This window comes from Schistocerca cancellata, chromosome 4 (genome assembly GCF_023864275.1).
Source record: "Schistocerca cancellata isolate TAMUIC-IGC-003103 chromosome 4, iqSchCanc2.1, whole genome shotgun sequence".
In the NCBI taxonomy this organism is placed as follows: domain Eukaryota; kingdom Metazoa; phylum Arthropoda; class Insecta; order Orthoptera; family Acrididae; genus Schistocerca; species Schistocerca cancellata.
The window spans coordinates 244,553,156-244,568,546 of record NC_064629.1 but is presented as its reverse complement, the minus strand read 5'-3'; the positions used below and the strand labels follow the sequence as shown (position 1 = coordinate 244,568,546).

The 15,391-nt window shown below is 41.8% G+C and overlaps 1 protein-coding gene across 1 annotated transcript in view; it reads right to left on the bottom strand.

The window, feature by feature from the left end:
- Positions 1-15,391, bottom strand: part of LOC126184045 (rho GTPase-activating protein 45-like) — a 636,308-nt gene that overhangs the window by 45,180 nt on the left and 575,737 nt on the right. Inside the window, exons 10-11 of the mRNA XM_049926404.1 lie at positions 14,347-14,541; positions 73-268 (exon numbers count right to left, since the gene is read on the bottom strand). Coding sequence (XP_049782361.1) covers positions 73-268; positions 14,347-14,541 — 391 coding nt within the window. The remainder of the gene's footprint in view (positions 1-72; positions 269-14,346; positions 14,542-15,391) is intronic.

The window sequence follows — 15,391 nt, the reverse complement described above, 5'->3', positions numbered from 1 at the left end:
AAGGTATGTGAACTCATGTGAATGATAGTTATCTAATGAAGACAATGATGAAAATCCTGAAGACCTGCTCACCTTGGTACATATCTTCACTTTCGATGGAGCCCGTTGACTTGCGCTCGACCTCGATCATGCTGTGCGGCGAGTAGAAAAGCTGGAACATGAACGGGTCCTCCAGTAGCTCCTCCTCACAGTCTGCAGGGTTCTTGGCCAGCTCTGCATAGTGTGCTCCTGGCTCGTACAAGGCGCTCCGTCCACACAGCTCCTGGAACTACACACCCCATGCTACAGCAGTGTGCTCACATCAGCCGCTCTACGTATACGCCGATGTTCATCTACATCTACATCTACATTTATACTCCGCAAGCCACCCAACGGTGTGTGGCGGAGGGCACTTTACGTGCCACTGTCATTACCTCCCTTTCCTGTTCCAGTCGCGTATGGTTCGCGGGAAGAACGACTGTCTGAAAGCCTCTGTGCGCGCTCTAATCTCTCTAATTTTACATTCGTGATCTCCTCGGGAGGTATAAGTAGGGGGAAGCAATATATTCGATACCTCATCCAGAAACGCACCCTCTCGAAACCTGGCGAGCAAGCTACACCGCGAAGCAGAGCGCCTCTCTTGCAGAGTCCGCCACTTGAGTTTGTTAAACATCTGCGTAACGCTATCACGGTTACCAAATAACCCTGTGACGAAACGCGCCGCTCTTCTTTGAATCTTCTCTATCTCCTCCGTCAACCCGATCTGGTACGGATCCCACACTGATGAGCAATACTCAAGTATAGGTCGAACGAGTGTTTTGTAAGCCACCTCCTTTGTTGATGGACTACATTTTCTAAGGACTCTCCCAATGAATCTCAACCTGGTACCCGCCTTACCAACAATTAATTTTATATGATCATTCCACTTCAAATCGTTCCGCACGCATACTCCCAGATATTTTACAGAAGTAACTGCTACCAGTGTTTGTTCCGCTATCATATAATCATACAATAAAGGATCCTTCTTTCTATGTATTCGCAATACATTACATTTGTCTATGTTAAGGGTCAGTTGCCACTCCCTGCACCAAGTGCCTATCCGCTGCAGATCTTCCTGCATTTCGCTACAATTTTCTAATGCTGTAACTTCTCTGTATACTACAGCATCATCCGCGAAAAGCCGCATGGAACTTCCGACACTATCTACTAGGTCATTTATATATATTGTGAAAAGCAATGGTCCCATAACACTCCCCTGTGGCACACCAGAGGTTACTTTAACGTCTGTAGACGTCTCTCCGTTGATAACAACATGCTGCGTTCTGTTTGCTAAAAACTCTTCAATCCAGCCACACAGCTGGTCTGATATTCCGTAGGCTCTTACTTTGTTTATCAGGCGACAGTGCGGAACTGTATCGAACGCCTTCCGGAAGTCAAGAAAAATAGCATCTACCTGGGAGCCTGTATCTAATATTTTCTGGGTCTCATGAACAAATAAAGCGAGTTGGGTCTCACACGATCGCTGTTTCCGGAATCCATGTTGATTCCTACATAGTAGATTCTGAGTTTCCAAAAACGACATGATATTCGAGCAAAAAACATGTTCTAAAATTCTACAACAGATCGACGTCAGAGATATAGGTCTATAGTTTTGCGCATCTGCTCGACGACCCTTCTTGAAGACTGGGACTACCTGTGCTCTTTTCCAATCATTTGGAACCTTCCGTTCCTCTAGAGACTTGCGGTACACGGCTGTTAGAAGGGGGGAAAGTTCTTTCGCGTACTCTGTGTAGAATCGAATTGGTATCCCGTCAGGTCCAGTGGACTTTCCTCTGTTGAGTGATTCCAGTTGCTTTTCTATTCCTTGGACATTTATTTCGATGTCAGCCATTTTTTCGTTTGTGCGAGGATTTAGAGAAGGAACTGCAGTGCGGTCTTCCTCTGTGAAACAGCTTTGGAAAAAGGTGTTTAGTATTTCAGCTTTACGCTTGTCATCCTCTGTTTCAATGCCATCATCATCCCGGAGTGTCTGGATATGCTGTTTCGAGCCACTTACTGATTTAACGTAAGACCAGAACTTCCTAGGATTTTCTGTCAAGTCGGTACATAGAATTTTACTTTCGAATTCACCGAACGCTTCACGCATAGCCCTCCTTACGCTAACTTTGACATCGTTTAGCTTCTGTTTGTCTGAGAGGTTTTGGCTGCGTTTAAACTTGCAGTGAAGCTCTCTTTGCTTTCGCAGTAGTTTCCTAACTTTGTTGTTGTACCACGGTGGGTTTTTCCCGTCCCTCACAGTTTTACTCGGCACGTACCTGTCTAAAACGCATTTTACGATTGCCTTGAACTTTTTCCATAAACACTCAACATTGTCAGTGTCGGAACAGAAATTTTCGTTTTGATCTGTTAGGTAGTCTGAAATCTGCCTTCTATTACTCTTGCTAAACAGATAAACCTTCCGCCCTTTTTTTATATTCCTATTAACTTCCAAATTCAGGGATGCTGCAACGGCCTTATGATCACTGATTCCCTGTTCTGCACTTACAGAGTCGAAAAGTTCGGGTCTGTTTGTTACCAGTAGGTCCAAGATGTTATCTCCACGAGTCGGTTCTCTGTTTAATTGCTCGAGGAAACAAGTTTACCATTACATTTACGTATAGGAGAGGGTGAGTAGTACCGGACACGTAAGCTTTTCAAAAATTATACCGGGTGATCAAAAAGTCAGTATAAATCTGAAAACTTAATAAACCACGGAATAATGTAGATAGAGAGGTAAAAATTGACACACATGTTTCGAATGACATGGGGTTTTATTAGAATCACCCCATATTGCTAGACGCGCGGAAGATCTCTTGCGCATGTCTTTGGTGAAGATCGTGTGCTCAGCCTCCACATTCGTCATGCTTGGCCTCCCAAGTCCCCAGACCTCAGTCCGTGCGATTATTGGCTTTGGGATTACCTGAAGTCACAGGTGTATCGTGATCGACCGACATCTCTAGGGATGCTGAAAGACGACATCCGACGCCAATGCCTCACCATAACTCCGGACATGCCTTACAGTGCTGTTCACAACATTATTTCTCGACTACAGCTATTGTTGAGGAATGATGGTGGACATATTTAGCATTTCCTGTAAAGAACATCATCATTGCTTTGTCTTACTGTGTTATGCTAATTATTGGTATTCTGATCAAATGAAGCCCTGTCGGACATTTTTTGAACTTTTGTATTTTTTTGGTTCTAATAAAACCCCACGTCATTCCAAGCATGTGTGTCAATTTGTACCTCTCTAACTACATTATTCCGTTATTTATTCAGTTTTCAAATTTATACTGACTTTTTGATCACCCTGTAATATTTCCTGAAGATTGTATTGGAACATTCTTTACACTAAACAGTACAAGATATGTAACTCACTAGAATTATGAAAATTTATTATGTAAGGACTTTCATTTGTTGATATTTTTATTTATTTTCCACCCTTTGCATTTGGTCGTTTAAATTTTTGGGGGGTTATACCGGACATGAAATCATAATACGTAACAAATCACATTTTTATTGCAAAAAAAGGATTTAATAGGACTGTACATGGTTATAAACTTGAACCCGTCCATCAGTTCACCTAGACCGCCAAAAACTCTTAGAATTTCTTTTTTGCTGAAACCTGCTGCTCGTTGCAATATCGTCGGTTCAGCTATTCTCAGCCCTAAGTCTTCATATCGTTCCATAAAATCATAGTAAAGCTCGTTACATGCTTTCATTTTTGAGTTATTGGACCTATGATTTATTTTCTATCGAAGAGTGAAAATGGAAAACCTTCAGAGTTCCCTTTTTCACAAAACGCATTTTCGTGCTGTTGTGTTCCCAACACCCTGTTATATATACCTAGACTTGATCCATGTGCCAAACCACGAAGAAATTCTTTGAAATGTGCGCTATTAGTCGGTGCATAGTCTTGGTGCCAAGCTGCCCTTTCCTCTGGAGCTCGAAAATCGGGAAGATCTGAGAAGTGATTTTTGTTGATTACAGCTCTAATAATGAAAAGCCTAATGTTGTATTTCTGTACTTGTATTGTCACAAATAAAATGCACTGCCTCAGTATTAACGGTACTTGGAACAAAAACTTTGGCCGCAGCTCGTGGTCGTGCGGTAGCGTTCTCGCTTCCCGCGCCCGGGTTCCCGGATTCGATTCCCGGCGGGGTCAGGGATTTTCTCTGCCTCGTGATGCCTGGGTGTTGTGTGATGTCCTTAGGTTAGTTAGATTTAAGTAGTTCTAGGGGACTGATGACCATAGCTGTTAAGTCCCATAGTGCTTTGCACCACTTGAACAAAAACTTTCTTCCTTATATTCTGTCGAAAACTGACATTTTGAGATCGTCTCTGTGCACAAAATACTACTTTATTCTTGCAAAGAAGAAAAAAGTAACCAGTCAGTTAATACTAATTCTATTTATTTGCACAATCAGCGTCGTTACATGTTTCATACCGGTAGGTTACAAGTCTGGTCACGTTTATATTACATTCGTTCTTGTTTATATCAGTTAATGCAAGCCCCAATAACTAATGTAAACAGTAAATGTAATATAAACATGAATAATCGCCTGAAGATCAATCTGGCTGTTCGAAACCGATATCAACGGTGTTCGTGAAAATAAATTAACAGTGGCTGCTTCGTGTTGTCTTCTTTGCAAGAATCAGCTTGTCAAGTTCTACTATTGGCGCTTAGAACCCTTTAGTTCCCGGGTATGGCCATTACAACTTTATTAATGAAGTGTTTATATTCTAAGATTTCTCATTATTTTGTGTGGTGATGCAATAAGTAGCAGTTCTGTCGTACTAGAAAGCCTCCTCAATTTTTGGATACAGATCAGTTAAATACGATCAGACATAAACTGGTTTCTCTTTCCCCTGCCTAATGTTAGATTTGGCATCTAGAACGTTTTCCCTTTCCAATCTTCAACTGCTCTGCGTATTTGCACATTTAAGACCTGACCTTCACTCAAAGGCGTAAGCTGACTAACAAAATTTTTAACATGATCGTACAATACTGTTTCCTGTTCATGACTGAATTTTCTCAGAAAAACTTATTGTTTCATGAAACAAGAGTCACCGTCACCTCTTTGTTTCCCTGTAAAGCTTTAAGTTTGTTATTTAATGTACTTCTTGGTACTGAATATTTCTCAGTCGAGCCCCTGACTGTAATGTCAAGGAATCTGACTTATTCTACGGCTTCCTTTCTATTATTTTGATCGTGATTATGTTTTGATTTCTCAGTCTATGCCTGTTCAAAAAAGAAAACTGCAAAAATTTAAACGTTTCTGCGATCTGTTTTGTCTGATACAACCTTAAATTGTGTTTCGTCCGAGACGTAACGTATGGCTATGGTAATTTAACATTACTATTGTTATAACTCAGGCTAGAAATTGTCACAGGCTGCAATATACATAATATAATCAGTTGTATCCAAAGATCCAATAAAGTGTAATATTATTTGCAAGTAAAACACAACACACAAAAGTCACATTCGTGCAACAAAAAACTGAGTAGAGACAGATAATTTGTTGCCACTCCGAAACGCCCAATTGTTTTGATTTAGAATCAGGTGAATGGCCTTGATCCTCCGTAGTTCACACTGCGGTGCTGCCTCAAATGCCGTCACTTGGACCAGTGTTTAAAAACAAGTCTTGTCCAAATCAGTCACCTGTGCGATACTATCCATACTTGCTCTGCAGGAACTAGATCTCAGCTGCCTCGTCTGACAAGAACATGACATGTTCAGCGCACATCTCCGTAACACGAAAAGTAAGACATGTGCAAGTTTGAACTCGTCAACAAGTCACAACATGTCTGAGAACTTGCTGACTAACCAGATGTTCACATCTTTGTGCAGCTACCCCTCATGTTATCATGTCATGACATTACTTCCAGTTATGCCTCCCAAATTTAAAATCACTCTTGGCTCATTTCAGAGCTTGCTGAGTAAGCATACATACACATCTGTGCCCACTCCCCCTGACATCACACACGTGCAGTACCCCTCTTACCCCTCCCACTCTTTCCTCTCTTTGCGCTGCACGTATATCAGGTTCTACATCTACATCGACACTCTGCAAATCACGTTAAGTAGCCTTCACATTTCTCTATTATTCCAATCTCGTATAGTAAGTTTCTCCCTATGTAGGTCGGTGTCAACAAAATATTTTCGCATTCGGAGGAGAAAGTTGGTGTGTAGATTCCGTCGCAACGAAAAACACCTTTGTTTTGATGATGCCCAGCCCAAATCCTGTATCATTTCAGTGACACTCGCTCCCATATTTAGCGATAATACAAAACGTGCTGCCCCCTTTTGACCTTTTTCGATGTATTCCGTCAGTCCTATATGGTAAGGATCCCGCACCAGGCAGCAGTATTCTAAAAGACGACGGACAAGCGTAGTGGAGGCAGTCTCCTCAATAGATCTGTTACATTTTCCAGGTGTCCTGCCAATAAAATGCAGTCTTTGGTTAGCCTTCCTCACAACATTTTCTATGTATTCCTTCCAATTTAAGTCGTTCGTAATTATAATTTCTAGGTATTTAGTTGAATTTACGGCGTTTAGATTTGACTGATTTATCGCGTGACGGAAGTTTAACAAATTTATTTTACCACTCATGTGGATGACCTCACACTTTCCGTTATTTAGGGTCAACTGCCAATTTTCGCACCATTCTGATATCTTTTCTAAATCGTTTTGAAATTTGTTTTGATGTTCTGATGACTTTATTAGTCGATAAAAGGCAGCAGCTTCTGCAGACAACCTAAGACGGCTGCACAGGTTCTCTCCTAAATCGTATATACAGAAAAGGAATAGCAAAGGGCCTATAACACTACCTTGGGGAACGCCAGAAATCACTTCTGTTTTACTCCATGACTTTCCGTCAATTACTACGAACTGTGATCTCCCTGACAGGAAGTTACAAATCCAGTCACATAACTGAGACGATATTCCACAAGCACGCAATTTCACTACAAGCCGCTTGTGTGGTACAGTGTGAAAAGCCTTCCGGAAATCCAGGAATACGGAATCGATCTGAAATATCTTGTCAGTAGCACTCAACACTTCATGTGAATAAAGAGCTAGTTGTGTTTCACAAGAACGATGTTTATAAACCCATGTTGACTGTGTGTCCATAGATAGTTTTCTTCGAGGTAATCCATAATGTTTGAACACAATATATGTTCCAGAACCCTGCTGCATATCGACGTAAATGCTATGGGCCTATAATTAAGTGGATTACTCCTAGTATCTCTCTTGAATACTGGTGTGGCCTGTGCAACTTTCCAGTCTTTGGGTACGGATCTTTCGTCGGCGAACGGTTGTATATGATTGTTAAGTATGGAGCTAATGCATCGGCGTAGTCTGAAAGGAACCTAATTGGTATATCGTCTGGACCAGAAGACTTGCTTTTATTAAGTGATTTAAGTTGCTTCACTACTCCGAGGATATTTACTTCTACGTTACTCATGTTGTCAGCTGTTCTTGATTCGAATTCTAGAATAATTACTTCGTCTTCTTTTGTGAAGGCATTTCGGAAGGCTGTGTTTAGTAACTCTGCTTGGCAGCACTGTCTTAGATAGTATCCCCATTGCTATCGCTTAGATAAGGCACTGATTACTCTTACCGCTAACATATTTAACATGTGACTAGAATCTCATAGGATTTTCGGCCAGGTTTCGAGAGAAAGTTTCGTTGTGGAAACTGTTATAAGCATCTCGCATTGAAGTCAGCGCTAAATTTCGAGCTTCTGTAAAAGATCACCAATCTTGGGGATTTTGTATCTTTATAAATTTGACATGTCTGTTTCGTTGTTTCTGCAACAGTGTTCTGATCCGTGTTGCTGTTAGATGGGGGATAGCTGAGATCCAGTAGCTGATAACCAGGTTCAGATTATGGCACACGCACTGTCAGCTTCTGGTGTTATAATAATATTTTAGATCCAATAGATGACACCCGCTGTTAGATTTTGGCGCGCGCACACACACACACACACACACACACACACACACACACACATTGTCAGCTTCTGGTGTTAATATACAACTGTCAGCTATCAATGCCTTGCCTGCTTAGCACATTATTTTGTTAAAATTTTTCAGTTTTCCGAGTGTAGCTAGACATGGGGAAAGGAAAGGAGATCATTAAGAAGGAGAAAATCAAATACTTAGATATTTCGTAACTGTAGTGGGACTAGTTGTCGCTGAAAGTGCGGCACAAAGACTAAAATACTGTTGTCAACAGGCTCACTTTAACCTGCAAGTTCGTTCAATAGTACCTATAAGTGGCACATGCGTCTTTTGATAAATAATACCGAAAATTTATTCATTGCTTTAAAAAGGGTACAATCATTTAGGTTTTGTCGTCAACATGTGGACTTTGAGATGTAAGTCAGATCACTAGTGCAAAATGTGTTTTGTTATGTTACAGAAATAATCTTTACGTAACCTGATAAATAATACAGACAATTTTATTTTGGTGTAAGGACAGAATTTTCGTAGCTCGAACTTTTCTCAGAGTAGAACCTTATCAATAACGGACTTTGACATAAACAAACCTAGCAGCCGCCATGTTTATCCAAGTGATTGTGAAGATAAAATATCGTGTTTGGTGCCTTTCGAAGTTATACTGCTTTTTGTAGTTTAACGTATAGACCATACCAAAGATCTCTCCAAAAACACGTAATTTTTAGTACGCTTCGTTGCGCTAAATTGTCGCAAAATGTGATGTCGGTGCATAAGCATACTACAGGTACTGATATTATTTAGTGGCTGATTATGAATATACGGTTTGCAAACTTATGTAGAGAACTTTAACACCACAGTTTCGATCTGTAAATGTGTTAGCCTTCCTCGAAATTTCGTGTTTGTTCATCAGTGAAACATAGCCACAGGTTGGTTCAATATCAAAAGTAAGAAAAGGAGCAATAAAAGGAGCTAGTCAATCACGTTAATTACATTTTCTATTTAGGACATGATGCAGTATCATCTTCTTCCTCAAAATGGTGCTTGATCATATGATGAGAGCTCGTTTGTCTAAAGAATGACATAGTCTCTTCAAGGCCCAAGAGGAACTGTGAATAATTGCTGCATTGCCTCCTTAGCAAGTTATTTCATCCACACGTGTTTTTTACTATTATTGAACAATAAAGTAGACAGAATGAGATTTTCACTTTTCTCAAGGCCCAAGAGGAACTGTGAATAATTGCTGCATTGCCTCCTTAGCAAGTTATTTCATCCACACGTGTTTTTTACTATTATTGAACAATAAAGTAGACAGAATGAGATTTTCACTCTGTAGCGGAGTTTGCGCTGATATGAAACTTCCTCGTAGATTAAAACTGGCCGGCCGCGGTGGTCTAGCGGTTCTAGGCGCTCAGTCCGGAACCGCGTGACTGCTATGGTCGCAGGTTCGAATCCTGCCGCGGGCATGGATGTTTGTGATGTCCTTAGGTTAGTTAGGTTTAAGTAGTTCTAAGTTCTAGGGGACTGATGACCACAGATGTTAAGTCCCATAGTGCTCAGAGCCATTTGAACCATTTTTTTTATTAAAACTGTGTGCCGGACCGAGACTCGATCTCGGGACCTTTGCCTTTCACGGGCAAGTGATCTACCATCTGAGATATCCAAGCACGACTCAGAACACGCCCTCACAGCTTCAATTCTGCCAGTACCTCGTGTTATACCTTCCAAACTTTACAGAAACTCTTCTGCGAACGTTGCAGAACTAGCACTCCTGGAAGAAAGGATATTGCGGAGGCATGACTAAGCCACAGCCTGGGGCATGTTTCCAGAATGAGATTTTCACTCTGCAGCGGAGTGTGCGCTGATATGAAACTGTAGAGCAGATTAAATCTGTGTGCCGGACCGAGACTAGAACTTGGGACCTTTGCCTTTCGCGGGTAAGTGATCTACCATCTGCGCTACCCAAGCACGACTCAGAACCCGCCCTCGCAGCTTCAATTCTGCCAGTATTTCGTCTCCTACCTTCGAAATTTCACAGAAGCTCTTCTGCGAACGTGTCAGGGGCGGAGTAGCGTTTTCGCACGGGCTTCCTCAGTGCAGTGTCGTTGGGGGTGGCGGTGTTCCATAACTAATGGCACAACAGGGGACACAGCCTGAAGGCTGAAAGCCATCACGTAGCAGTACATGTTGTTACGGGTTTGAGAGTTTGAGGATGGTGGAGTGGGAAGCGAAGCCTGTTCCGACGAAACGGCTTCAGCCCAGCCACAGTCCAACGGCGACTGCTTAAATTTGATTAAAGAAACAGACATTGACTATTCTGAAAAAACTAGGCAGGAGTGAGAGTTTTGCTGGAAATTTCCACTCATCTGCTAGATGGACTGGCGGCAGGCTGTATGGCTCGAAGTAGAAAGGAGGCTCTCTTTAGAGACGAGCCCTGTGATTGGACAGGAAAGTGCGGTCCCTCTGCTGGTCTTCTGCAGTAGTGGAGCTGTCAGTTTTGTGTAAAGAGCTGTCGGGTCTGAACCTTCTCCGTGAGTAGAGAGAACGTGACTCTGTCTGCAACATCTTGCACGCAAGACAAAGGCAGTTAGACTCCGATTGATTATCGAGTAGATATACCAGCATGTCTCTGTGAGTTGTATATTCATCACTCTGTAAGCAGAATGGGGAAATTAAGCAGCTCTAACGGCAGTTGGACATTAGAAGTGCTCTTTATTCTCGCGTGGTTGTAGGCTCTGTTTTTATCTGATCAGTGGGCAAGCAGCTGTTCTCACTCGCACACAGTATGATACCAGAGCAGTTCACAGAGAGGAGTATTAAGGACAATATTAGTCCAAGTAAGTAGGAAAGTTTCAGAGCAGCAACGAATGTCTACCGAAAGTGCGGGAACCGCAATCAGACAGTCAGCAGCAGTCGCTTTCACTGTTGTTTAGGACATGGTAATACCTCAGTTCGTCGGAATATAGCACCTTAATGCAATAAATGTGCTGAGTTCCATGCCATTGTGCTGTGTTCGAAAGCTGTCAGATTCATTTGGGAGTTCGATAATTTTGTTATGTAACTCGACGACATCCTTTTTGTCAGTATTTAGTGAGGTCGCGTTGCGCAATTTATTTAAGAGGGTGACAAGTTCAATACGAATTAATACCAGGCCAAACTGAGAGAGATAGTTCAGGATAGGGAACATTCTTGTCAGTCGAAACTTTTAACTGAATAAAAAAATGATTATGACAACGTTTCTTTCTCTTTTAGAATTGCCCCCCACACCTCCTCCCGTTCCAATGGAACGCTACAAGCCAAAGGATTGCAGATTGCAGTTATCGCGGTATCACGGTCCGTAGCTAACCCCAAAAGGGTGCTTGTCTAGGAATGGGACGCATGACAATGAGCCACTCTCTCTGGCCTGCTCACAGGTGTGGGGAAGAACTGTGCAATCTTTATCGCCATGCGAAACCATCACATTCTGTACTTTCAATCAGTTTGTTACCGACAGAGGGATAGGGAGCACTTTTAGTGCTGCCTGAGGTGCGTGCCTGGCGTTATCGTATATCTGTATCTATAACAACGTGTCAGATCTACTTTCACATACGCATATAGGTGGCCTTTCAGGGGTACGTTTTGAGTATTACTGTTCAAGGGACCACTTTTGGCTCGTTATAGGGTAACTGGTTTCATTTAATTTCTTATCCCAATTTACCACTGTGTCTACACTGCACTAAACTTCACAAGAGTGCAAATGTCGACTGCACATCGTATATCAGTTGACAGAAGACAATGGAGGAGCAGCACAATGAGGGCATGCTGAGCTGTTCACTATTGTGAACGAATTTTCACAAAAAGAAAACTAACTGTTGTAAGAAACTTAATAAATCATAATTACATTACTTCTCTGTAGCGAGCCAGGGCAGACTGAGGATCCCTTATATTAGAATACTCAGAAAATAGCCCTGAAAAACCTCCAAATTTTGTCTGTGGAATTCGGGTACACTCTGTATTCACCACAAACCACTTTATAATGCATGGTGGAGGTTACCTCATATCAGTATTGACAATTCCCTGTACTACACAATTCGCTTATGGAGAGGGGAAAATATATCAGCCTATATGCCTCTGTACGTGCATAAGCTCTCTTATCATCTTCTCATGATACCTATGCAAGATATACGATAGTGGGGGCAGAATATTTGCACAGTCTTCCTGAAATACAGGTTCTCTAAATTCACCCAACAAGGTTTCGTGAGAACAACGTAATCTTTCTTACAAGGTTTCCCATGTAAATTGCCCGAGTATTTCTGTAACACTATCACAAAGGCTATATCATACTGTTATGAGCCTAACAGCACGATGTCTGTTGTTATGACTAACTGATAAGAACTCCAACCACCGGAAAAATTCTCTGGAATTGTCACAGTAGAGTCGTGTATAAAATTCTCTTTACAGATTCACTGAACTTCCCGAGAATCCTTCTGACAAATATATATTCCATCCACCTCCTGTAATACTGATTTTATGTAAGCGTCCAATATAAGATCGCTTACCCCTTACTATTTGTTCAGTGGGATATGCTCAAGATGTTCATCACTAACCAGATACATGCTGCAATCTTGCCGAGGCATGTCTTAATACACAGTATCACCATGCGTCTGGTTTCTTGGACCGTGAAGATACGACAGCAACTCATTACGAACAATAACGTTCTTTATTCGGTTACGGAGAAAACAAATTGAGTTCCAAAAGAAAAACGGCTCATCTTCTGACAGCATGAAAAATGGTGCAAAAGGAAGCACTTTATGTATTGTTACTATCAATTACGCGTCTATTGCTAAAGTAAGCAAATGTCATTCGATCGCTGACAGCGGTAACTACCACTGATTTCACCACATTACATCTACTGGATCGTGATTCACAGTGATACATGTTCTGCTATCGAGGAGGATGCTTAATTAATCGAAAAGGAAACCTTCCACCGCCGCATTTGACTCACAAAAAGTCTGAAACCAAGCCATGGAATAAATATTTCGTAAACATCTGGTATCACCTATAATTTACTTAATCCAAAAGCAGATCTCTCAAAATTAGTATCAGCAAGTAATAATCTTACTCTATCAGTAAATTGTGGTAAACTGCCACAGCCGAATCCCTCTATTCAGTAGTTGGGGTGGTGTTAACAACAACGCTGTCCCTGCCATGTCTTCCAAGGCTTCACGAAAGAAGCACTGTGGAATCAATTGACGTTGTAAGCGCACTACAACCCCAGCAAATCTTGGAGAGGTGTCGGTGACCGTCCAGTGATAGCGGATCACCACTACTTCCGAATTCTTCCAGTATCATGCTCCGAAATGTAGTTCAATCGACAGTATACAAGATTAAGTGGAAACAGCAGTCTATGGTGCAGACAAACAGCTGAGATCAGTGAGTGCTGTTGGATATGGATCGCCAGTTAACAGTGAGTTGCACCTAATGTACTACTCTTTAAGACGTAAAAGAAACGTCAGGTTGCCAAGGATTCATTCAACACACACTGCAATGACTGTGTCCGATATTTTGGATCCGCAGTTAAGCAATTTAATTCGACTTCGGTTGGAGCGGGGTTCAAATTTCTGTAGATCATCCAGAGTTAAGTTTTGCTTGGTTTTCCTAAACCTCGTACTCGTAAATATAACTATATCTTAACAGCCCAGACACGAAACAACATTCACCACAAATCTTCACAGTCAGGTACACGAAACAGCTCCAGTAAAGACAGATATTTCATACTTCCCCAAGGAAAAATGCCCAAAAGCTCTGAATAAATAAACCTTTTCTAATACTCGTGACAAAACCTCTACGTGACTTCCCTGTCCATAATGTCACACGATATTTACATTCTTTATGCAAGACGCCTATGCCTGCATATAAGCAATACCATGACGGCGTACTGCATGTCCCATTTTTCTGTGATTCGATTACTAGTAAAGTATTCCTTTACAGAGCCCATGTATGGGAAATTATTGGGTGACATGTCAAGACCATTATGAGGGTGGGTGGTTCCATACCTCCCACCTGAGGTGCAATGATTCACATTGTCCGTTGGATAAGTACGAACTAGCACGCAGTGGTCTTCAACTGATCGGAACGTGGAAAAAGCAATTTGATGGGCGGACATTTAGAACGTTTCATGAAGTTTGTAGGTCCTTGGCACAGCGATCAGTTTTGTAACGGTCGAATACCTTGGTGTACTATTCCACGACGTAGGATCGCCTCCAGACACACAAACTGAAGAAAAATTCCTTTCTCAGTTCACTCCTGTTGTACGTCATTCTGATCAGTCATCGACATAAATTTGGGCACACAGACATTAAATAAGTGAATTGCTTTTAAGTGACTTACCTGTGAGGGTAGGGGTGCTGCGAGGGACTGCTGAGATTCGAAGTAAGACACTGTGGCGGTTTTGAGGACTCTGTCACTTTCCACCATCAACTCTTGACCCTGCTGTAGAATTTCATTCTTGGTCCTTTGTAGTTGCTGGTAGCATTCATTCGCTTCAGCGACGCTGGCCCTGCAGCTCGCGTTTGCCTCGTACATCTGCTCAACAGATACCAGTGCGTTAATAACATAGTAGTGTACGTCACTTCTAGGCGTTAGCCCATTAAAATACCTGTGTTTGCGACATGTGCCTACAATCTCATCGTTCAATAGTCTAATCGGCTTACACTTTAATCCGTAAACTGTTTCCATGATAAGCCTTCCAGTAAGCAGTCTGCCTCTTAAAATACAATACTTAAGAGATGGCTGATTTGAAAGGAGTTATGGGTTAGAGAGACTTGTAGGATCCAGCAGAACCGAGTTACGATGGTTGAATATCTAGACGCAGCGCTACAAAATTGTATGAAGGAGAACACGCGCAAAATCAGTTATAGGGAAGACCAATAGACAACTTGGATTTATTCGAAATATTAAGTAAATACATAATGCAGATGCAGAGGAGACCAAGAAGAAGTTGAAGTCTAAGAAGTCACAGAACGTGGAACTGTAGCTGGGAACAGCAAAACACTTTAAGGTCATGGCCGAGTTTTAATACGGCGCATCCTGATAGTTTCTATGCATGTCTAATATTTCTCCACTGCATACCAACATCTACATTTGGCAGCGATGGCTACAACGTGTACGAAGTTATATTAGAATCCAACCATGTCTTCTGCATGCTTCACTTTTTTTTTGTTAGGTAGAGCATATGCAGTATGATGCATTTTACTGGATTACGCATCACTGTGGCTGGAAGCGATTTTAGTATCAGCGCCAAGTTATCTCTGCTCGTAACACAGCTAACTGTTGACAGCACTGGAATATGTGGCGGCTTCTCATGTTTCAATAAACATCAGCTTCTGTATAAGGTGTGACACTGGTCATGAAGTTTTAGTTACCACCTACAACC